The sequence below is a fragment of the Rhinolophus sinicus genome, chromosome 16 (genome assembly GCF_057876585.1).
Source record: "Rhinolophus sinicus isolate RSI-liver-muscle chromosome 16, RSI-T2T, whole genome shotgun sequence".
In the NCBI taxonomy this organism is placed as follows: domain Eukaryota; kingdom Metazoa; phylum Chordata; class Mammalia; order Chiroptera; family Rhinolophidae; genus Rhinolophus; species Rhinolophus sinicus.
In genome coordinates this window covers 8,744,505-8,769,326 of record NC_142516.1, presented here as the reverse complement: position 1 = coordinate 8,769,326, position 24,822 = coordinate 8,744,505, and the positions used below count along the sequence as shown (strand labels likewise).

The following is a 24,822-nucleotide window of genomic DNA, read 5'->3' as shown; positions in this document are numbered from 1 at the left end:
AGGTTCAGCCCGTCCCATCCCACCCTTGAGCATAGCCAAACTGAACTGAGATCAAACAGGACTCTGAAACAGTCACTTAGAACTTTAAAAATGTAACCCAACCTATTTTTTCAACAAACCTAGTGGGGCAAATTTATTAAATGAGTCCCTATAGATTTAAGGGGCAAACCAGGAGAAAATGACCTAATTCTTTTTTTTTAAATGTGGCACCTGACTATCTAATTCCAGATTCTGAATGTATAAGTACATGTAATCAACAAATACTATATGCACATTTGAAAAAGTTTTGGAATGCTATTAAAGTGGCAATTTAAATATTAGAAGTACTATTCTACCTGTAACTATTAACAATTTTATTGTACACTTGGAAAGGAATGATCCTTTAAATACCTACTATGGGCCAGGAACAATGCTAGGTGTTTTCTCACCTTGTCCTCAAACAATCCTAAGAGACAGGTTACTACTAGCTCCATGAACCGAGGTACAGCAAACGTAGGTAAGTTATCCAAGTTGCACAACTGTTACCAGTAGGGTTAGGTGTGAGGTGATGAACTTCCATTCTCGAACTAATTCACACCTGTCTCCTCAACCTCTGACATTTTCCCTCTTCCTCCCTTGCTTCGTGCATCACAGAGAAGCAGAAACGTCTGCATGCTCTCACCTGCATGTCCACTTAGCCCCCGTCCCCCATCACCGGAGAGGAGCTGCCTATGGCCCTACCTCAGGCTAGCCCCTCCCTTGTGTGCTAGGTCCGAACCCCTCTTGCTGACTCAAGAGCATCACTCAAGCAATTCCCTCTATCTCTCTTTCATTTCTGATTTTTCCCCTTACGGGTTTGGTCGCATTAGCATACAAAAATACTCACATACTACTCATTGGAGAAAAAAAAATCCTCCCTTGATCCAATTGTCCCTTCTAGTTACTACCCCATGTTCCTGCTCCTCAAAATAATCATCTATATTCTTGCTGTCCAATTCCTCTCCTCCCATTCACTCAAATCAGGCACTCAGGCCCCACTACTCCACCAATGCAGCTTCCATCGAGGTCACCAATGATTCCTTCGTTGCTAAATCTAGTGGTCAATTTTTAATGCTCATCGTACAAGACCTCTTGGTGGCATTTGACAAGTTTCATCACTCCTTCCTTTTTGAAACATTTGTTTCCCTTGTCCATAAAAATCACCAAATTTACAAGTCCGTAACCCAACTCTTGATTTTCCCCCAAAGCTTCCCCATTCACAATCTTCTCCTCCTCAGTAATGGCAACTCAATCCGATTAGGCCCCAAACTTGGGAGTTATCCCCACTGTTCACTTGGTCTCACACCCTACACTGTATCCATTAACAGAAACTTAAGAAGATATCCAGAATCACCTCTACAGCTACCAAAGCTGGATTATTACCACCACTTTCAAACTGGTCTTCTTATTTTTGTCCTTGCGTCCCCCAACCCTACCCTGACCAACAATTGTCTCTTCCCAGCAAAGCAACCTATATGAGTCTTTTAAAATATAAGTCACTTATATTTTTTAAACTTCAGAATAAGACAAAATTCACATTTGACCACATAAAACTAAAAACTTTTGTATGGAAAAAATTAGCAAAGTAAATAAAAAAGATAAACTAGAAAAGAGTAAAAGTTAATATTCCTGATAAATAAAAATTCTACAAGTAGAGAAGACACCAACCTACCAACAACTCTATAGAAAAATGGTCAATATGAAATGTCCACAGAGAAATTCAAATGGATCTTAAACAAATGGAAAGATGCTCAACCACATTCATAATAAGAGATGAGCAAATTAAAATTATACTGAGGTACCATTCCACATCCATCAGATTGGCAAAAATCTAAAAGTTTGAGACAATGAGGAAATAGGCATTCTGCACACGTCTAGAGAAAATGCAAAATAGCAAAACACCGATGAAGGGGAATTTGACAATTATCAAGGGAAATCACATACTTACCTCACCCTTTGACTCAACAATACCACTTCTAGGATTCTAATCTTAGATACACTGGCAAAAAAACAAAACACAACGCACACGCATAAGGCTACTCACCGTGGTGCCATTTGCAACAGCAAAAGCCTGAAAACAACCGAACGGGACTGATGGGCTGAACCATGGGACATCATATCATGGAGGACAATTACGCTACAAAATGCACTGAAGCCTATCTCTATATTCAGAGTAATTCTCAGATGTGTTGCTAAGTTTAAAAAGCGTTGTACAAAATAGTGTGTATAGTATGCTACCTCTAATCTAAAAAAGGGGAGTATGTGAATATAAATATATATAGTTTTAAGTGGGTAGAAAAACTGAAAACATTTTTAAATGACTATATGAGTGGAAGAAATAAGAATTGAAGCTAGATTTCTCTGACTTTAACTTGTTTTATGTATTCAACTTTGAGACCATGTAAATGTTTTATATAGTTATAAATAAACCTAAGTATAATACTGAGTTGGCAGTTTAACTACAAAGAGAAGAATTACTTTATGTAACTTTATCACACAGCAATTTGTACATTTCCTAATGGAATATATCAAAAGGGCAAAAAAAAAATCTTAAACTGTTTTGAGTAATCATATTATTAGTAATGACACTGGTATTTCTATTCTGGAACCAAGTTTTCAGTGTAAGAGAAAACGTCAACACAAAATTTTAAAAGTTAACACTCTGTAATCCTAAATTTGAAATTATTAGCATTAACTCACAGTGTGTTTCGTTTTTAAAAATCTATTTTTTTATGAGCTCTACCTCCTGAAAAGGCCTACCAGGAAAAAAACAATCCAGTGAGCACCCCTAGAGCTCAGATTGTGGTCTTTTAATGCCACTGATCAGTAAAAAGAACTAAGACCCCCTGGAGAAATGGCTAATTCCCCATTTGGAGAAGGAAATGTGTAAGAGGAGCCTGGAACATCTTGTCACACAAGAAAGCAAGGAAGCTATGAAAGACTGCTGGAATTGTGTCAGAGGAGCTTAGAAGCCAATGTGAAGAGACTCGTGACACAATGGGACAATTTTAGCATCAATAAAACCTCAAATTCAATGAACTGAAAATTATAAAACATGCTTTAAAAACCCATAGATTCATAAAGATACAAAAGGAAAAAACCTTCATTGATCATCTATGTAGAATGATAGACGAACTCTTTTAATTCTAAAAACTATTAACGAAAGAAAAGAATTAGCATTTATCCTGCCTTTCTTAGTAGGGATAATATCTGAGGAAAACCAAATAATAAATTAGGAAAACTTCTTTATATAAAACATTAATAAATGAAGAAAGGTTGATACAAAATAGTGAAATCACTATTTTGCACCTCCTAACGAAAAATGCATCTAGGTAATCCCCATCAATGGCCACAGAAACCATTAGATGAAAAGCTGATGGGAATAACTTAATAATGATTCCATCATTAATTTTAACATCACAAAAAGACATTCCACGTTTCCTGATATGATGCAATAGGAAGTACAGATCAGCATGTACAAAACATTCTTACCAAAAATCAAATCTCAACCTGAGAGAGTCTATAGATCCAACTACCAATATAGGAAACAAAAAGGACAAAGGAACATATTAAATGAGACCAAGGCGATACAAGTAGCAAAATCCAGAATATAGGAAATTCTACAGGACAAATGACCTAGTTTCTTCAACTAATAAATTACAAGAGAAAAGAGTGAAGGAGAATCTATAGATTAAAAAGGAAATGAGGCATGTTAACCAAAAGCAATGTATGGACCTTAGATCTAGACCTGAACAAACAAACTGGAAAAAAAAGACATTAAGACATTTGAAACAATCAGGGAAATGTTTGATAATATTAAAGAACTCCTGGTAATTATTTGGAGAGCAGTGGTATTGCAGTTTTCTCATGTATTAAAAAACATGTAAGTATTTAAGTTGAGATTATATAATAGCTGGGATTTGCTTAAAAATAACCTGGGAGGGGATATGAATGTATAAATGACACAAAACCAGCCATATGGTGGTAACTGCTAAAGCTGGGTGATGGTTGTGAGGCATTCATTATGCCATTCTGTCTACTTTTGTATGTTTGAAATTTGTAATAAAAAGCTGTTTTAAAGGAAATTTAAGCTGGAAATAAAAAGATAATAATAACATATCACATCATTACTCTGATCACATCACGTCACCCAGAGTAAAAATTAACTTCCATACAAGATCTTGCATGATCAGTTCTCCCACTGCTCCTCTGATCCCACTCTTCCTCTTTCTGTCTCTACTCTAAACAGTATCATCCTTCCTTGCTATTCCTCAAAGACATCAGGCACACTTCGATCACAGAACCTTTTCACTTGCTGTTCCCTTCCTTGCCTTAGAAGACTGGCCTCCCAATATCTGCCTGGATCAGTCCTTCACTTCCTTCAGACCTCTGCTCAACCATCGCCTTCTCAGTGAGGTCTTCCCTGATCATTCTATATAAAACAGCGAAATCCCCTGCCTCGTACTCCTATGCCCTTACCTGGCTATAGTTTTCTCTATGTCACTTAACCCACTGTGACAAGCTGTCGGTTTCCTACCTATCTCCCCCACAAGCTCCCTGAGGGCAGGGGCTTTGTCTGTTCATTGCTCTATCTTCTAGGCCAGGGGTGTCAAAACTGAGGCCCATGGGCCAACTGCAATCCATTGTTAATTGGCCCGCAGCAAATTCCAAAAATAATATATTTAGTTTACTTAAATAAACCAGGTGAGGCAATATGTACTTCACCTCGAGTGAGTGGCCCAGCTGTTTGTGTATTTTACTGCATATGGCCCTTGGTGAAAACCGTTGAAAAACGTTTGGACAGCCCTGTTCTAGGCCTACAATAGTGCCTAGCTGCCCTTGCACATGTTGTAGGAGCTTAATAAATATTTGTTGAATAAATAACTCTGGACCAGAGAAACAGATGCAGAGACAAGATGGGGAAGTCACGAGAGGTCTTCCTCCTACTTCCAGGCCAGTCATAAAGCTCAGCTGCACTTCCTGAGTTGCTCAGCTTCCAGCTGCTCTGCAACTTCAACTTCACTTGCTTTGTTATTTGCAACTGAAAAGTCCTAAACAACATAAACAGCTAGAAGTCCCCAATAAACACAAAAGTAAAAAAACAATAGCCTAGAAATGTAATTATTAGGTTCATGAGAAAACATACTATAGCAGTCAGTAAGATGAGAACACATATTAGAACTAATGAGGGTTCAGTGAGTGGCTGGATACAAAACATGTATAAGAACAATAGGTATCTTTGTAAGAGCAGTAAGAAAGTTATGGGGAAGATGCTATTTACAAGGGTAACATGAAATACAAAACATCTAGAAATAACCTTAATAAGAAATGTAAAAGTGCAGGAACAATATGGAGACAACACCAAACATTACATTTATATAATATTCACATATACAAAAAATACAAAAAAAGATCATAGAAGGTATGATTAGAATATGTAAAATATATATAGCCATATATACAGAATCTGAATAAATACATCAAAATGTTAACAATAGTTCCTCTAAATGTGAGACTGGTAGCTTATTTTCATTTTTATGTTTTTTTTTTCAGTTTTCTATAATGATTTATTTATTTATTTATTTTTAAATATAGAGGCTTTTGCAACTTTCCTGAACGCTGGCTATAACTGACACAGAAAGGAGCAAGGGAACACCAAAGACTCCTGAACACCCAAAGCCCCACAGCAGCTCCTTTCTGTCTACAATACGGAGGAGAAGGGAGCAGAGGGGGAAGACCAGAACAGTCAGGAGAAGAATTCTGGCTTTGCCATTTACTACTTGTAAGAAAGTGATTTAGAAAAGTTACCTAGTCTCTGGGCTCCAATCTTCTCACCTCTAATAGAGAAATATTAAAAGCTAATTGTTGGACTTGCATGAAGACGAAGCAAACTTAGTGGAGGCACGTTATATATCAGTGGTCCTCAGAGCCGGTTACTCATCAGAATAACCCAGGGAGTTTCTGAAAATATAGATTTATGGACCCCAACCTCTATCTACTGAATCAGGAATTCCATAGGGAGGGCCTAGAAATTTATATATAATGTCATTACAATATGCACTTTTGGATGCATTTCTGATCTTTATGCAGCCACTATATCTGGGAACTGCTGTTTTAGGAACCAATAACAGAACTTACATAAAGAAAACTGCAGGAATATTCATAAAAATTTGATAAAAACTACATTATTGTTTTGAGTTATTATTTAACTTCATGTGTAAATAGCCTTGTCTTCCAATTAGACTTCAAAGTTCTTGAGGACAGAAACCATGTGTTTCCCCCAAGCACTTAGCATAGAATTACTGTGCACACAGAAGTTATGAAAGAAATACTTGTTAAATGACTCAATGAGTAAGCATAATAGCTAATTTTGTAAAGAATACACCAACACCATTTTAAAACAATAAAGCTAAAAATGCTGGGACCTTGATTTGACACTACTCCTGACAAAGCTGTCTTCCGATGACCACCTTCACATTTATCCATGCAGTTTTGGTTACAGAAATACTAAAAGAATCTTAGTATTTCATTTGTCATGTGGTCTTCCACAGCATATGGACCTGAAAGTTCATAAAAAAGTTCGGGGTCTGGACCAGATGGCTTCTAAGATCCCTTCCAACTCCTCTATGAAAAGGCTGCATTTATGCTGTGTCTTAAAGGATGGACTGGATTTAGATAGAAGAACTGTGAAAGGAGAACATTCCAGTGGAGGTCATCATATTCATAATGATGATTCTTCTAGTGGGGAATGAAATAAAACAAAGATAAGAAAAACAGATGAAAGGATTTTAACAAAACATAAGTGGCAGAAAGAGAATGAGGGAATGAATAAATGATTACCTAACCAAATTTCCCAAATAAGATCAAAGAGATTTGGCCATGACATGTATTTCCAAAGAGAGTATGTGTTTGAGAGCTGTACGAACACAGAATGGCTGCTCGGTTTGCAGGGAGATGTTTAGTGGACTGCTGACTTCTCTTTTCTAACACGATTCAGGATACCCACAGTGCCAAGTTGTAGTGATGGTGGGACCCCGCTTAACAGATAATTCACACATTCCCTTGTGCACTGCTGAAGTTCACTCTAACCGTCAGAAGTAACCAGGTGACTGGTCTGGTCAGAATCAAGATCAACATTTCAAAGCATGGACAGGCATATTAAGGAGCTTTTTCAGAAATAAGATCATGGGTCAATTATTGAAATCTGTGAGAGACAAAAATAAGAAGAAAGGAAACTGAGGAAGAGAGAAGTTTACATATAGAATGGATGGCATAGTTACAAATGAAAGCAAAACAGGGACTATTTATTTCTCCAGTACATTCTGCGACACACTGAACAGAAGTTAAAGTAGATTAGACTTTAAGGAGTGGGAGATGTAACAAAATTTATTAGATATATCTAATTATTAGATGAATAGATGTATCAAAATTTGAGTTGAAGAATTTATTCCTCACATTGTAAAAGGGATTAACGCAGTAAAATTTGAGGTGCCCTATTCATCTTACTTTCTTTTTTTTTTTTTTTAAGATAAGGCATAAAGAAGGCAAAACAAAAGGCAGCTGGAAAGATGGGCTTAGATAAACTGGCTCTGTAGTCATTAAGAGACTAATAGAGGGGCCGGCCCAGGAGCTCAGGCTGTTGGAGCTCCATGCTCCTAACTCTGAAGGCTGTTGGTTCGATTCCCACATGGGCCAGTGGGCTCTCACTCACAAGGTTGCCGGGTTCAACTGCTGCAAGGGATGGTGGGCCTCTACCCCCTGCAACTAACAACAGCAACTGGACCTGGAGCTGAGCTACGCCCTCCACACCTACGACTGAAAGGACAACAACTTGACTTGGAAAAAATCCTGGAAGTACACACTGTTCCCAATAAAATCCTGTTCCCCTTCCCCAATAAAATATTTAGAGAGAGATTCATAGAAAAAGCATTAAAATATATAAAAGTTTGAAGAAAATGAATATAAATGATATAAAGGTTTTTCAGTTTGTGCTAAATGTAACAGAGAAGTATTAACTGGATCAACAGAAATGGCCAGCCTAGAGAGATTCTGTTAAGCATCAAGAGCAAAACTAAAGACACTCAAGAAGAACTATACAGGAAGTCAAAGAAGTGAGACATGAGAGAAAGAAATATATGAATGGGATTCCTGTTTCTATACAGTCATCATTTAGAAACAATCATTAGGAAAATCAGACCCATTGAGCACACCCAGGTTTACAATCATAGTAAGAGAAAGCAATAGATACTGTGGTTTAGCAGAGAGGGACTGGCCTTTAGATGCAGACAGTGCTCAATACAAAACACGGCTCCTGCCCCACCACTTCCCAGCCTTCTAAGTTTAGAAAGTTAAATCCCTCTGAGCCTCTGTCTCATCTCATCAATGAGACCTACACCTTATAAGATTGGTGCATTGGAAGTAATGCATATAAAGTGCTTAGAACAGCACTAGATAGGTGCTGATGTTAATATAATAATCATTAATATCGTTAGTTTTATAATTATGTAGCAATGCAGTTGACAAAAATTTACTGGATAGATATTAAATGCCAGGGTGGTACTGGAAGGTGCTGGGAAGATATAGAAGACAGATTGCAGAAATTGCTTTGAAAGGAGAAAAAAAGAAAGTCTAGGAAATATGATATAAACATTAGAAAATATTTTAATAGCATTTTATTTCGAATTTTTAAAAACTCTTCTTGCTGAGATTGAAGCTTTGAAAATATATAACACAAACACCTATTTAATATACATATGAACATGTACTGCAAATGCTAATAATGCCAGCAACACAAGGTTTTTAAACTAAAGGAAAAGAATTAGCATACATGCAAAAAAGATTGTTAGTGGGGCCACTAATGAAACAAGGGCAAGTCTAGGTTTAAACTATCAGGAGGAATCTCGTGCCCAGAGGCCCATGCAAATCCTAGGTGCTCCTTGGCTCTAAGAACAAGGTACTGCCATGACAGTTTGTACAAAATGTGCTTTGTACACATCAATAATGAAAAGTGGCCAAAAAGACAAGAACACCCAGCTTCAGAAAACCAAGGTACCCAAGTGAAAGAGTTTAAAACTCAAAACACAGGAGGTATTGGCCCAGAGGATTTAAAAGGATGAATTAAAAATAAAAGCTCTTAGGGGGCGGCCGGTTAGTTCAGTTGTTTAGAGCACATTACTCTTAACAACAAGGTTGCCAGTGCAATCCCCTCATGGGCCACTGTGAGCTGTGCCCTCCACAACTAGATTGAAACAACAACTTGACTTGGAGCTGATGGGTCCTGGAAAAACACACTTAAAATAAATTTTAAAAATTAAAAATAAATAAATAAATAAAAGCTCTTATATAATAATATAAACTAAACATATAAATCTCACATTAACAATTAAAATTATTTCCATTTACCTGATTGTTTAGAATTTCTTTCTTTCCACTGAATATTTTTGCATTTGATCTGGTTTTGTCTCTCTTTTCGGAGTCGTTCTAATCTTTGAGCTTGAAAAGAAATATTATAACTATAAGTTTGTCAATGAAAGTTTACTATAAACAAAGACATAATTAACTACCTTTATATGAATAAAGATGTTTTATATTGCATACGTAGGGAAAAAGTCATAAAATTTTAAAGGTGGCACCCCTGAAAAGCAAATACCAACAAAAACATGAAAATATTCTTGATTTATAATTGAAATTAGAGGATATAAAACATTAATAGAGATCATAAAGATAGTATTAACATAGAAGAGAATAATAAAATGTGAAAACTTCTGTGATTAATATGACATTTCATTATATAAATCATTAATAACGGTCTTAAAGGAATTTTAATGCACAAATGAACTGAAGTGAATATTACATTACAGGAATAAAATTACTGTTATGAATTACTCTACCCGTTTCAAAAATTAAAGATAAATGAACTCAGACTAGACTATTAAAGTTTTAAATATAAAATCCTTTATCTAAAAATCATGAAAATTATAAAATGTCAAAGCTATATAAATTAGCATAGCTTTTCTTCAGTGGGCTGAAACAGTTTATAGGTAGTAAAAGAAATGATTTGTATCTTTGTAACATTAGTCAAATCTTAAAAAGAACAATTTTTCTTATACAAAATTTTAAGATATGCTGGAAGGCTTAAAAAGTAAATTCCTTGGTCACTAGAACACCCCACTATCTTAATTAATTATTAGCATCTAAGTGTTATCTTAAGAAATTCCAACAACAATAACAAAAGCATCACCTAAAATTATGCATCTGTGATTATATTACCACTGGCTGAGCAACCTTCAGAAAGCAGTGAGAACCTATCTTTTAAAGAAATACTGTCCAGCATACATTAACAACTGCGGCACACTGAGACCATGATGGAAAAAAAAGTCACAATTAATGCCGTCTTTCAAAATTAGTTTCCTCTTGCACTTCCTATCCTAGCACAATGCTAACAAAAAATAAATAAAATAAATAAATTTCTCTTTCAACCACTTTCAAGGAAAGAAATCGTACACTCCTGCCTTAACATTGTGGTAGGGAAACACGAACTATTCTTGCCAGAAATTTCAACTATGTTGGCAAAAGCATTCTGACAATGTCACTATATCTAACCAAATTCCACTCCATTCAGTTGCAATTAATAAATGTGAAGGGTATAGCCAAAGTAATATAATCATAAAGCTCTCAATTGAGCAGCATTTTCCTACTAAAATCCATTCAACCTGTCATATCATCTCAATAACCTGCAAGGAAGTCAGTTTCAACTAGAGAACTGAGAATCAATGGTTCTAAATTATATTGAAACCTTCACTCAAATCCTATTTTGATAAAAGTTCCTTTAGATACCAGGAAATGCTATTAATTATTTTCATCACGAGAACAAATTATTCTTTGTAGATGTCACAGAATGCTGAATTCTGAACCACAACCTTAACACGCCTTCTCTGGAAATCGTATGCTGCTCTACCTGCAGTACTCCTTCGTGTGTACTTCACATTTGGAGCATGAAAATAAACATGTAAATATTTTCAATATTCTACTACATCTCCTGCCATTACTTGTCTGAGAGTTAGCAGGTTGCTGCTACTGATGAGATTATATTTTCTGATTACAAATAAAAAAGATCTCTTAGAATAAATACCCTGTTGTATTAGAACTACTACATTATAGATTCTAAATAATTTATCTAAGTAAAGGCCTTGGTTCATCACATTTCCTTTGCAAGGCTTCCAAAAAACAGAAGCTGGAAAATGGGCAATGGTAAACTTTTAAAAGCTAATAACTAAATATATATATATACACACATATATAAATGTACATATATATATATGCACCAAAGATGAGCATTTTCAAGACACAGAGATCAAAGGGTAGAGATCAACATAAAATAAAGTGTATAGAAAACACGAGTACCTTTTCTACTATGTTTCCAGGAAAATAAGACCAAGTCTTATATTGTATTTCTTGTCCATCAGATTAATCTTCTATGCAGTTTCCAGAGCACTCTCTGAAATGCTAATCTAATCACCAACTTTGAACTCTATGTAGTTTTAGTTACTACCGTGTTTCCCCGAAAAGTCTTATATTAATTTTTACTCCAGAAGATGCATTAGGGCTTATTTTCAGGGGATGTCTTATTTTTTCAGGTACAACAATCTACATGTATTCAAATAGTCATGCCATCTTCTTCTGGAACATCGTGGTAACATACTAAATGCGTCTGTCTGGCTGATGATCTTAACTGGGGCTTATTTTCAGAGCAGGTCTTATTTTGGGGGAAACACGGTAATCTCACATCCAATGTAGGAATTCCTATTAAAAGCAGCCCTAATAAATATCCAGCTGTCTCCCTCAGTCCCCCAATTCCTTCAGGGACAAGAACTGTCTCACGCAGCAACATTCCTTAGCTGGTCAGCTCCCAGTGTAAAAAGGTTCTTTATTATGTCAACCTGAAATCTGCCTCCAAGGACTAATGTTGCTATGTGAAGAAAACTCAAAACAAGTTCACTTCCCTTTCTACGTGATGACTTTTTAGAAACACAACATCCACCATGCCTCTCTCTCATTGCCAACTTTTTCGCCTATTCCTCTCGTCTACTTCTGTCTGATCGCATCGTTCCAGAGGCTCTTTCCATTCAGTTGCGGAGACGGATCTGTTGCTTACTCACTTTGGTGTTAATACATGCACGTTCCTGTTAATACACAGAAACTTACCCCATTAAACCTAGTCCAACATTATACATTATTCTGTAAGATTGTTTACTGATTTAAAGCTCAGAAGACATGACTAAAAGGCGATGTTTACCTGTATTTGAGCGTCTTCTAATACCAAAGTCCCAACTTGAGGTAATATCGACTGACTGGGCATATACGTAGCCCTGAGTCTCACCATTGCTTCCCTGAATTTCTGACCCACTGTCTCCAGGCATTGAAGGAGGATGAATCTTCTCTATGTCAACATCATGGTCAATGAGAACCATCTCACACATTCCTGTGTCATCACTGGTCACATGGGACTGTCGAATATGAGCTAGAATGATAGTTGGATTGTCCAAGAAGGCCATCCTTTCTGTGGGCCAATTTCCTTAAAAGGCTATTTTCTCCTCTTCATATTGTTTCACGGGCTCACCTACCTAGAAACATGACGTACACAGCAATATTTAAAAACAAGGCAAAAAAATGACTGAATCATTTTTTAAACAAATTCAATGTGAAAATACTACCTTGAAAATCAGCATTTATCCCTGTACCTACGAGCTTAAAAGGATTAAGTGTAAGCTTAAAGGAAATCCTTATAAGCACTAGGGGCTCTCCATGGTTATCAGAGAGAATGGCTTCCTCTTGCAAAACAAACAATAGTAACTCCTTAGTCAGGCTATTCAAAGCACATAACTACTGTTAAAACAATCAATTTCCCTTTCTTTCTCTCTTCATTCCATGCAGTCTTCTCATTACTTTATAAGGTGATGGAGGAACACGTTGTATGAAACTGTATTTCTTCAGGTTCCATTTCCCTCTCCTGTCATACGGCTGTAAAGTATCTAAAAAGGCACAGACAATGCGTTCTGAGTTATTGGGAATTTTACAAAAATGTTCCACCAAAGTAATTTTGTTCAATAAGTATATTTTCCTTTCTTCTGATTTTAGAACTGTACTTTTAAAATAAAACTTATTAATCAAACTTGTCTGTTACCAGATTAATTTCTTATTTTAGAAACTTAATTATACGAACTGCTTCCTGAATCCTGTTAAAGCGATAATGATGTTTATCCTCTGGGAACGAGATGGTACCTCCTCAGTTAAATGGGACTCCTCAACAAAGGAATATTACAGAACAGTAGTTAAGAACCTAAGGACCCATAGGCAAAACTGGGTTCAAATCCTGAGTCTACCACTTGCTAGCTGTGTAATCTTGGTCAAAATAACGTTAACCTCTTTGAGCTTGTTTTCTTTCTTCATTCATAAAATGGGGGTTCCAGGGATAAGCTGATATATAGGAGGTAAAGTGCTCAAAAGAGTACTTGGCACAGAATTAAGTACGAGCTGCTATTAATAATAATGATGATGATGATAAAGATATCAGTACCAATTTCAGCTTTCAATTCTGGTTTAAAGCAATCCTAAAATACATCGACAATTCACCCTTCTTTAGTAAGTTCACAGCAGGTAAAATAAGTGTGTGCTTCCTTTGTGACTGAGGACTCTGCAGGTCATCTGGGTCACCTCTCTGCTCCTCTAAAGCCATTATGAAGTGCCAGGAATGTGAAAGCTGGATTGCACATGGTCCCACAAACAGCCCTAGAATTTATTTTTAGAAAGACCTATAACATCAGACTACTTTCTTGCCATTTGTTTCTTCTAGAAAGGGAACATGGGGGAAATCTAGTTAATAAATTGTTATAGCTGAGGTTTTAAAAATTTTTTGCCCGGTAACGTAGTCTATTGACATCACTTGATGGGTCTTAAGATAAAGATACTGAGATTAAGAGGTGGTTTAACTGAGGAGCATCTCTAATCAAGTGAATTACATTAGTTTTCATTTTTCCCTTTAAATATATCCACTGAGTACTTATTTTATACTGAGGCTCATGGGAAATGTCAAAGTATGTAAGGCATCCCTGAATCAAGACGTTTATATCCAAATACGGAACTAGTATATCTCTGAATACAATGGAATTCTTCTAACTGTCAAATTTCTGAGACATTCAGTCTCAGAAATGTTAATGTCAGCCCACCCTTTTAAGTGTATTCATCAGGAAAAAATTACAGAATTAAAGTGGAGCATTTACATTTCACTTATTAAAAAAAAAAAGAACTTATAGAACCACAGAGATGTGTACAATCACTTATAAATGAGTTTTGATTTTGTAACAGAATCACAGGATCACAGACCGCCAGAGCTGCAAACACCCCCGTAGCAACCAGTCAGCATGTCCCCCAGGACAGTAGGGCAACCAGCTGCCCATAGAGGCGGCACAGGTGCCTCCAACTTCACATTGAATGGTTCTCCCCTGCAGAAACAAGGAGTTCTGTGAGAAGCCATACATTTAATGGGTGTTCTGGCCCGAAAAGTCAAATGGCAAAGGGCAAAGCAACAAAATTATGCTGGAGTATCCTCAACAGAATCTTTTCAGGGAATAACAGAGTTATGGGCAAACACGTCTGAAGGCACACACCAGCTCCCTCACTTTATCTTTACAGGACAGAACCCTCAGACATCCCAACATGAGCAGACAGCATCTCTGTTAGTACACTATGACTTCATACAATGAGGAATCTGCAGGATTCACTCAACAAATATGTATTCAACACTGGTTCTCATAGGGAACTCCTATAGGACTGCCTGGGAACCATGCTTTCCCCCTCCTGTGCCAAGTACTTGAGGATTCAGACTGAAAGTTCCACAAGGACAGAGGTAAAACACCCATACCCCTTCTGGCAACAAAGGATCTTACACATGGCAGGAAGTCAATAAATGCTGCCACCTGACTTCCAGGACTACACAATCAATTACGTGGTGGAGCTTAGACACGTATGAGCATGTCATGTGTAAGTGTGATTATAAGGAAAGGCTAGCCTTTTCTTCCTCAGTACAGAGACAAGAGCCTCTCTTCAACGTAAGCTTCAAAGCCGTCACCTTGGGACACTATCCAATACTACTTTTCAAAACCAAAGGATATGTTTTAAATCACTTTAAGAGCAGCAAATTATCGTTTGAAGGTAGATTTGATTTCTAAGACAAAGATATTCTGAACACAGATAAGTTACTTTCTCTGATCAGCTGTGCCAAGATCAAAGATTTTTTAAAACACAATGTTGGCAGGGGTTCAGAGAAATGGGACTTTTTAGAGGGTAATTTGGTAATATCTATCAAAGTATAAAATATGAGTACCCTTTGGGCAAATCCCACTTCTAGAATTTTGCTCTTAGGAGATAACTATGCAAAAATACTTATCTCAGGATTGTTTGTAATACTGAAAATCTGAAAGCAACCTAAACGTCAACAGTACAAATGCCATGACATATACATACAACGGAATATTACACAGTCATTAAAAATACAGGATAAAGAAAGGATAAACAAAATGTGGTATATGCGAGGCGTGGTCACAAAACACTGTGAATGCTGCTGCCGAGTCCACCCAGCGGACAGGCAGGGATCTTCAGTATGGGAAGCCGCACGTCGAACCTTAGTAACAGTGTGTGACAAGTTTCAACTGGTTCAATGCAGTCGGTTGGGTGTGAGCTACAATGAGAGAAGGTGTGTTTTATTTAAAGTGTGCTGTACATCATCCTCCATCATGACAATGCTCTGTGCCACACATTGCTTCTGGTACACTGCAAATTTTGTCTGTCAAATAAAAACATTATGGTGTGCCCTTATCCACCTTATTCACTGGATCTGGCACCAGGCAACTTTTGGCTCTTCCCTAAAGTCAAAATGATTCAGGACATCGAGGCAGTCACGACAGCGCAACTAGACACTCACGAAAGAGGACTTCCAGAACTGCTTCAGAAAGTGGCAAGAACAATGGGATGTGTTGAAAGCAAGGAGTATTTTGAGAGGAATTAACGGCAATGTGTCTTTCACTGTAATAAATTTTATTTAAACATCCATCGTAGTGCCGGCCCAGTGGCTCAGGTGGTTGTAGCGCCGTGCTCCTAATGCCGTGGTCGCCGGTTCAACTCCCACATGGGCCAGTCAGCTGCGCCCTCTACAGCTAACATTGTGAACAACAGCTCTCTCTGGAGCTGGGCTGCCTGAGCAGGCGGAGGTCGGCGTGAGCTGCAGGGGGCTATGTGTGCTGCCATGAGCGGCTGGCGGCCAGCGAGAGCTGCCGTGAGCTGCTGTGCGCAGCCGACTGGCGACCGGTGACCGACTGCCTCAGCCTGGGAGAACGCAAGGCTCATAATACCAGCCTGGGCCAGGGAGCTGTGTACGACACAACTAGACTGAGAAACAACGGCTTGAACCAGAGTGGGGGTGGGAGGGAGGCGGGAAAAGGGGGATAGGGAGGAGGGAAAGGGGGGGAGGGGGAAGAAGGGGAGGAAAAATAACAAAAAACATTCACCGTAGTTTTTGATCATACCTCATACATACAATGGAATGCTATTCAGCCTTAAAAAGGAAATTCTGACACGTTACAACATGGATGAACCCTGAGGCCATTATGCCAAATGAAATAAGCTCGTCACAAAAGGACAAACACTATATGATTCCACTTATATGAAGTACGCAGAGTGGTCAAATTCATAGAGAGAGAAAGTAAAATGGCAGTTGCCAGGGGCTAGAGGGAGTGGGGAACGGGGAGTAAGTGTTTAATGGGTATGTTTCAATTGGGGAAGATAACAAAGTTTTAGAGATGGGTGGTAGTGATGGTTGCACAATAATGTGAATGTACTTAGTGCCACTGAACTATACCCTTAAAAATAATAAAAATGGCAAAGTTTATTATATACTTTAACCACAATTTTTTAAATTTCAGATTAAATTTTTAAAAAATGTGTAGGAAATGGCAGATTAAACAAAATTAAATAGGTTCTTCTTGCTGTTTAGTTATAGCACATCTCAAAGCTTTTAAAGTACTAATGTATATTATGAAGCTCCAAGAGTGGGAAATCTCATATATCCCAAATCCCAAACCTATTTGATCCTATACATTTTTTCCTCTAGAAACACTAAAACATATCAATGTATAACAGGGTTTCACAGAACATGGTTTAGAAATGCTTCCCTACACTTTTACAAATGCTGGCTCTTCGAGCTTTGAATGCCTCTGCTGGATGTCACCAATTCTTGACTCTCTAGGACAGTTGGTCCTTTTTATATACCTTAGGCTATTGGATAAACAATAATTTCAGGCTCCAGGAGGTCTGTTCCCATAAAATGTCCTACTTTTCACAGGTTCTCCCATTTTTAACTCCAGGTCCCTCAAAGTATAAAGATTTGTTTTACTGAAAATGGAAGCAATGGGACATCACGCAGAGTAGGAAGATAGTGAGATGTCCCAAAAATGACACGGCCATTTTTAATGTACTGGGTGAGTCTCCTTTTATATTTCATTCATTCATTCAATAAATGTTTATAAGTTCCTACTATGTGCTAAATGTGGTTCCAGGTGCCATTTGGATGCTATTACCACTTTACATAACCATTTGTGTTCACTAATGATCATGCGACCTGCTATGGGAACCTGGTATGTGCCCCAAACAGGGGACTAAATTTTATAGGTTTAATGGGTATCAAGTCTTCATACAAGTCTATTTTTAATAACTTTATACACTTACACCCTCCAAACTGTATTTGCAATGGCTTACAAAAAAACATAAGACATAGTAAAAAAGTAGATGAGAAAAGTGGCAAAGGGCAACTAACTCAGGAGGAATCCATTAGCCAGTGCATGCCATAAGATCGTACACATCTGCTACAGGCAGACTGTAGAATCCCAGAAGCAAAAGGCAATTATAATAGCTAACCTTATTACAAAAGCTAGACTTGTTCTTTCCTTTTTAGGTGGATTAATTCATAGAATTCTCAAAACAACCCTGTAAGATACTTACTATTTTTATCCCCATTTTACATACGAAAAAACTGAGGTACAGAAAAGTCCAAAGCCAGATAGCTAACAAGTAATAAAACCAAGAATCAAAGGCAAGAGCTTGGGATCTTAACCATTATACACCCTCTCTAAACAAAGAGGAACAAAGGATTATAACAGTCATACTAAACATGATTTTTAAAATCACGTTGTTGAGCTCTTTGGGTTTTAGACCCTGAGAGAAATTTCTTCCATGGGTTTTTTGAAAGATGCAAGATAGTAAATGTGTTATACAGTAGACTAGACCCTTAACCTCCTTCCACTAATGCAACAGTGATTTGTACAATAGCAAGAAATGAGCAGCGCACAAAACGGTTGTTCAAATATAAAAGTCACAACATTTTACACATGAAACAAACTTCAGAGTGTTGACCTGAAACCACGGAAGAAGGGTATACTTTAAATTCTCAGGTCTGTATCTTTTTGGAAGTCCCGAGATTCATGCAACTTCAGCTACAAAATCCATACTTGAAATATTCCGCATTTCTTTAAATAACCCCACCGTAAACAAATGGGCCCTCCCTATACTTCTTCACTCCCTAAGCACCTGAGATAGGCAGCGACATGACTTAAAAACGCTCAAATTCAGCCAATGGTTAAAAGGAAATTCCCCTTCCTAGACTTTCCAAACACTCCGACAACTCACTTCTCTGCCAGACACAGACTCCAAATCTCCTCACCTGCAATCTGTGAAAACTTGTCTGAATAAGCAACAAACAGCCCGAGGCTTCTCAAAGGTCTGCAAACTCCCAATCAAAAATTACTGCTGCCCCATCAATGTGTCATATAAATGTTGGCATGTTAATTGTGTATTTATAAGATTGTTAATGGTTAGTTAATTTACCTCCCACACTATTACTGTACTTGAAATGATTTAATGTCTGCTGAGGGAGTTAACAACATGTAACAGCAGATGCCAGATTTTTTTTTTTTTTTTTTTTACCTTTCCACCCTGTACCCCCACTTCATGCTATAGCATTAGGCAAGTTAAATCTGATTCCTACACAGGATTCCTTAAGAGTGTTATAGAAGCACCCACATTTATTTTGCACTACAGGGAATGATCACAAGTTAGAAAAACAAAAGCCTTTTTGTTAGACGCAAAGCTTTCCATTTATAAAAACCAACAGACCCTGTTTTTTACTAAGATTTCAGCATTCTTTGATCTAAAGTTCAGAATTCACACCTCCTGCAATTTGAAAATAATTGAAATGACCATTAAAATAAAATGCACTTTATTGCTTTTAAATCTCTTCTTCTCTCTCCAATTTAACTCCAAATTAAATCTTCATTTATTTTTCAAACCAGCAAAAAGTTAAGTTTTTTTCCCGTTGGGGAATTAAAATCTTCTATGTGAATATGCCTAATTTCATTAAACAATAAATAGTGAGACCTTGTATCTGGAGTTTAATTTTTCCTTTCACATTTGTATTCTGTATTTTGACTAAAAGTACTTACTAAATTAAAACAACAAAAAAGAAATGCTTGTATCTTTTGAATAATATGGGATTCATTCAGTAAACATCACTCAGAGCTAGGCACTGGGAATCCTACAAAAAATTATCTGAACACTGGCCTGCACCCTCCAGAGGCTTACAAGCCTGAGCAGATGAGCTATGTCCCGTACAGACATTGCAGTAACATAAGGCAATACGTACTAACCATCAAATGAGGCGCTAAGACAATATGTTTTCCAAGAGACAAGAAAACTACAGAAGGCTTCAGGAAAGAAGGTCGCATTTAAGGATGGCTAAGCTTTCATTAGGCAGAAACAAGGAGAACAGTAATAGATGACGTTTACTGAGCTCTTACTATCAGCTGTACTTTTCATGTAACAACATATTTCATCGTTACAACCAGCCCAGGAAGTGGGTATCACTATCCCCATTTTATAGGTTTAAAAAATTAAGCTTAAAGGAGTTAAGCAACTTGCTCAAGGTCATATGGTGGATTTTTAAAAGGCCAGTCTTTGCAGCTCCTCCCATCAAGAGATGGAGGCTATTTCCCCACCCCTTGAGTCTGGGTTTACACTGATTTGCTTTCAGCAGCAGAATGTAGTGGAAGTAATATTGTGGGACTTCTCAACCTTAACCGTGAGAGACCTTGCAGCTTCTGCTGCTGCCTTCTTTGGAACACATCTGAATCATGGGAAGAAGCTTGGGATAAAAGACTACCTGGAGAGGCTCAGGTGTCATTCCAGCTTGTCTGCTGAGGCCCCCTGATGAGTGACTAAGGACATCTGGGACCAGCCAGACTGCCACCAATCTAGCAGACCAGGTCTTTTGTTCCAACAAATGTCTCCTTTGGACAAAGAAACCCTGACCCTTGATTTTTCTTTCCTTGTGCCACTAACCTCCATCTCAAACGTCTCTGATCTTACCATCTGCCACGATCCAGTTAAGGGGAGCCTGGTACAGTACAGTGCCTCTCAGACTTGTCCACGGACACACCTGAAAGGCAGGTGACCATAAATCACAGTATGACAGAATCTAGGGGAGCCACCTAAAGCAATATGCTCTAAGAAACTGTTTTGGAATTCATTCATATTCTGCATGCTATCCTGTAATATACTGCACCTATATTTGTTTTAATAGAAAAAACTGTTTTACTTTTTAATGTATCGCTAAAATCAACACTCCAGGAAGACGTGCCATGCTTCCTTTGTGGCTTCTAGTATCCCCGGCACATACAGGTTTTATCAAAACCCCAGATTGAACACAAGATAGAAAAAGAGTTTGGTGTCAAAAATGTCTGATTTTTGTGAAGATAAAATGGTACTTTATCAATGGACAACTCAAGACCTAATTTTTTCTTAATAGATGTCTCCTATGACAAGTACGAAGAACTGTAGTTATTAGTAACACCAAACTATATATAAAATTGTAAACACAAGTTAGACTAAAATCTCTATTATGATGCCACTGTTAAAAAACAATCAAGTATTCAAAATGCTTTGAAATATTGTTTATTAGCTAGCAATAAACTTCAGACAGCCTAACCACCCACCACCCCCAAAACTCCAAACCTGCCAACACTTCTGGCTATTACAAGAAAACTGCTATTATAGTTTGGTGCAATGGAGCCCTACATTATTTTTCTAATGGCTGTTGTCTCTCAGACATAATAGATTTGATTGACACTTGTGACAATAAACAAATAATTTTAGGTTTTACTTTTAAGATTTCAGGCAAAAATGTTTATAGTTTTATCTAGAGTGAAGAAATTAGTAGCACCAAAGAAACTTGACTGCTTCTCAACGTGAAAGGAGCTGAAACCACAAATAGCACTGAACTGTCTATCAAATATTCATTCATTGATTTCATTCATTTGACAAATATCTATAAAGCACTTAACACATACCAGCACTGGAGATACAATGCTGAGCAAAAAATGGAGAGACTCGGCCACTGCCTTCATGGAGCTGAAGTGTATATGGTAGTGAGACTCCTAAAATGGCTCCAGAAACTCCTGGCTCTTGGTAGCCACACCTTTGGGTTGTGTCCTTCCCTTGAGTGTGGGTGGAACCTGACTTGCTTCTAGCCAGCAGAGGTGATAAGAGAGTCACTCCCTTGATTATTTTCCGTTATAAGACTACATCCCAGGCAAACGAAGAGGGATTCTAAGCCAGAGAGATTTTCCTGCTGGTCTTGAAGAAGCAAACAGCCGTTAGGGAACTACACATGGCAAGGACCCACGAGCGGCCTCTAGGAGCTGAGAGTGGTCCCAGCCAACAGGGAGCAAGACAACGGGAGCTCAATCATACAGCCACAAGGAAATTCCGACAACCTGAGGGAGGCTGGACAGAGATCTTTCCCTAGTCCAGCCTCCAGGTGAGGATGGAACCAGCTGATACCTTAATTTCATTCCTTTGGGAGCCTCAGCTGAAAACCCAGCTGAAGCCATGACTCCTGACCCACTGAGGAATAATAAATTTGTTTTGTTTTAAACCACTAAGTTTGTGATGACTAGTTATACAGCAATAGAAATGAAAATATATAGTGTGGGGAAAACAGCCTAAACTCCTTTACCTTCATGCACAACATTTAAGGCTCTCACAACCCAGTTTCACTCACCTGCCTTCTTCCCAGCATGCAACTCCCAGGACTACTGGGACCGTCTGCCAGCCTTTGGTAATGATACTCCCTTTGTCTAAGATGTGCCCTTTTCACCCAATGCAAACTTTACTCTTTTAAGCGCAACTCTCACATCTCATCCTCTGTCAACCCTTCTCCAGCTCCCAGGGTCCAAACTGCTTTAAAGGCATTTTATTTCTACCTTTAGTACAGTTAGTTACATGAACATCATGTTTAAGGAATTGCCCAAGTTTTATCCAATTCTAGATTCAGAAATGCAGTCACTCTGTGAAGGTATAAATCTCTCTCCCCCCCATCACTTGTAAAGTTGCTGAAGACAGGACTCCCTGGACCCCACCAACAGCAATGCAGCGCTTCTCAACAGAAAGGCAATGTTGCTCCCCAGGGGACATTTAACAATGTCTGGACACATTTCTAGTTGTCACACTGGGGGCGGGTGCAATTAGCATCTAGAAGGTGGATGCCAGAAATGCTGCTAAACATCCTACAAGGCACAGGAAGCACCCACAATAAAGAATCATATTCCCCCAAATGTCAGTATCAATGACGCTGATTGAGAAACCCTGCAGTGATGTGTCGTGTGAAGCCAGTAAATTTGTGGTAAAATCCAACCTGACCCCGAGTGTCATTTATACTGAGACTAAACTATACAACTTTGCTACTAATAAAATCTATGGGCAAATCTTCGAAGGCACCAAACCAAGTTCAGCTCCTAATATCTGTTTACTGAAATTTTAACCCACCCTACGGAGAACCAAAGCTCAAGTTACCACAATCAAGACAAGCTGTACTCCTTCAAACTTACCCCTTTTGATGTGAAGCCTGGTCACCCTTCTTCACCTGACTACTTCTTACTCATTCTTTAAAATCCAGCTCAACGGCCGGTTCTTCCAGGAAACCTCCCTAATGAAACCCAGAGACCGGCTTAGCTGCTCCCTTCTTTGTGGTCTCTGCACTGCACTTTGGCCCCACTTCTACCAAGTAATCAATCTAGCACATGGCCTGTGAGTAGTAGGTGCTATGTGCCTGCTGAATGGACTCATTCTGCCTGCATTTACTGAATGCCTACTATGAGCCAGACACTGTTCTAGATGCAGAGAGCACAGCAGGAAACAAAGTCCGGCCCTTATGGAGTTCACATTCCCATGTGGGAGACAAACAAAATAGAGAAATAAACTATACACTAAGTTAGAAGTGCTACAGGGAAAAATAGTGCAGGGAAGAGAGACAGCATGCTAGGTGGGTGGAGCCACAGTTGCAATTGTAAACAAAGTCAAGAAATGCTTTGCCAAGTGGCCAAGTGACATCGAGTTAACGTTTAAAAGGAGGTGAGAGAACAAGCCATGTGGACTTCTGAGGGAAGTGCAATCGGAGGGAGCATGCCGGGCACTATTCAAGAAGAAACAAGGAGTCTGGCAAGGAAGCAAGTAATACAGGATGATGTCTGGAAGAGTGTGCAAATCTACTGCCGGCCATTCTAAGGACCCTGCTTTTACTCCAAGTAAAATGGAGAATCACCGGAGGATTGGAGGCAGAGCAGTGATATGGTCTAACTCACATTTTAAAAGGATCTCTCTGGCTGCTATGTTAAGGATTGAATGAATGAATGAGCAAACTAATCACAGTGTTTTCTTAAATAATAATGTTTATATGTTGGTTTTCTCTTCTAAACTATAAGCTCCTTAAGGACCTGTCTTATTCATCACTGTGCCGCCTGTTTCTAGCAGAATGTGGCTGGCATCCAGTAAGAGCTCAGTGTGGAATGAACAGATAAACAAATGAATCTTTCTTGTTCCCAAAAGGTTGCGCCATGATTTTCCAAAAAAAGGCCCTTTATCCATGGTGCTCGTTCAATAGATAGGTCTCCCGCTACAGTCTAAGATTTATTTTCCTTTTATTGTTTCCTCGATGTCTGACGTTTGCTTAAACAAGAAGAATCATTCAATAGAGTTATGTTTCCATTTCCCTGGCTCTCAGGTTAACCACACCATCAGTTAAGGGAAGCAACACAGTTTATTGCAACCACCACTCAGGAAACCTGAATTCCAATTCCCTAATTACTAGGGACCTAATTACACGGTTTTGGACAAGTCACTTCTTTAAACCTGTTTTGCACATCCATCCATTTTCGCATCTGTTTTATGGGCAGGGTGAACTGTAAAAGGGGCCTTTTCCGCTCTCAACTTCTATTCCAATCACTTGTGAGGAGGAGCAGGATGTGACTGGGACTTTACCCTGAAGTCCTAATAAAAAGTTTTGTGTGTTTCTGATTCATACTGTTTTCCCTCAAAGGTCAGAAGAATTCCACCGCATGTTTTACTTTTATGACTCTACCAAGGATAGACGTACAAGGAAATCCTTTTTTGACAAAGATTTTAATAGTACCGAGATTTTGGCAGCAAACCTACAAAGGTAAATCATGTTGACCGATCTGAATGGGCATTATCACCACCTAGCCTATATTTCTAATGCCATTATGTATAGAAACTGGTTCCTAAAACTACAAGAGTGAAAGTTAGTAAACACACCTGGAATTTCAGGTTATTGTCTCTAGCCTGCCGAAGAACTAGCTATGGGATGACTTTAAGCAAGTCAGTGCCTCTCTGTTCCCCCAGCAGTGA

General features: G+C 38.3%; 1 protein-coding gene across 14 annotated transcripts in view; it reads right to left on the bottom strand.

Annotated features, from left to right (window-relative positions):
- The window catches only part of MAPKAP1 (MAPK associated protein 1), a 216,611-nt gene that overhangs the window by 177,799 nt on the left and 13,990 nt on the right, over positions 1-24,822 (bottom strand). For 8 of the 14 annotated variants that reach the window (XM_074331014.2, XM_019728586.3, XM_019728585.3 and 5 more), the window contains 2 exons: positions 12,314-12,641; positions 9,421-9,510 (listed from right to left, as the gene is read on the bottom strand). The exons of 2 other annotated variants lie outside the window; for them this stretch is intronic. In XM_074331014.2, coding sequence (XP_074187115.1) covers positions 9,421-9,510; positions 12,314-12,572 — 349 coding nt within the window. In that variant the 5' untranslated portion in view covers positions 12,573-12,641. Of the gene's footprint in view, positions 1-9,420; positions 9,511-12,313; positions 12,642-20,487; positions 20,558-21,467; positions 21,578-24,822 lie in introns of those variants that run through there. 4 more of the 14 variants (XM_074331015.2, XM_019728587.3, XM_074331019.2 and 1 more) reach the window with 4 other exon arrangements.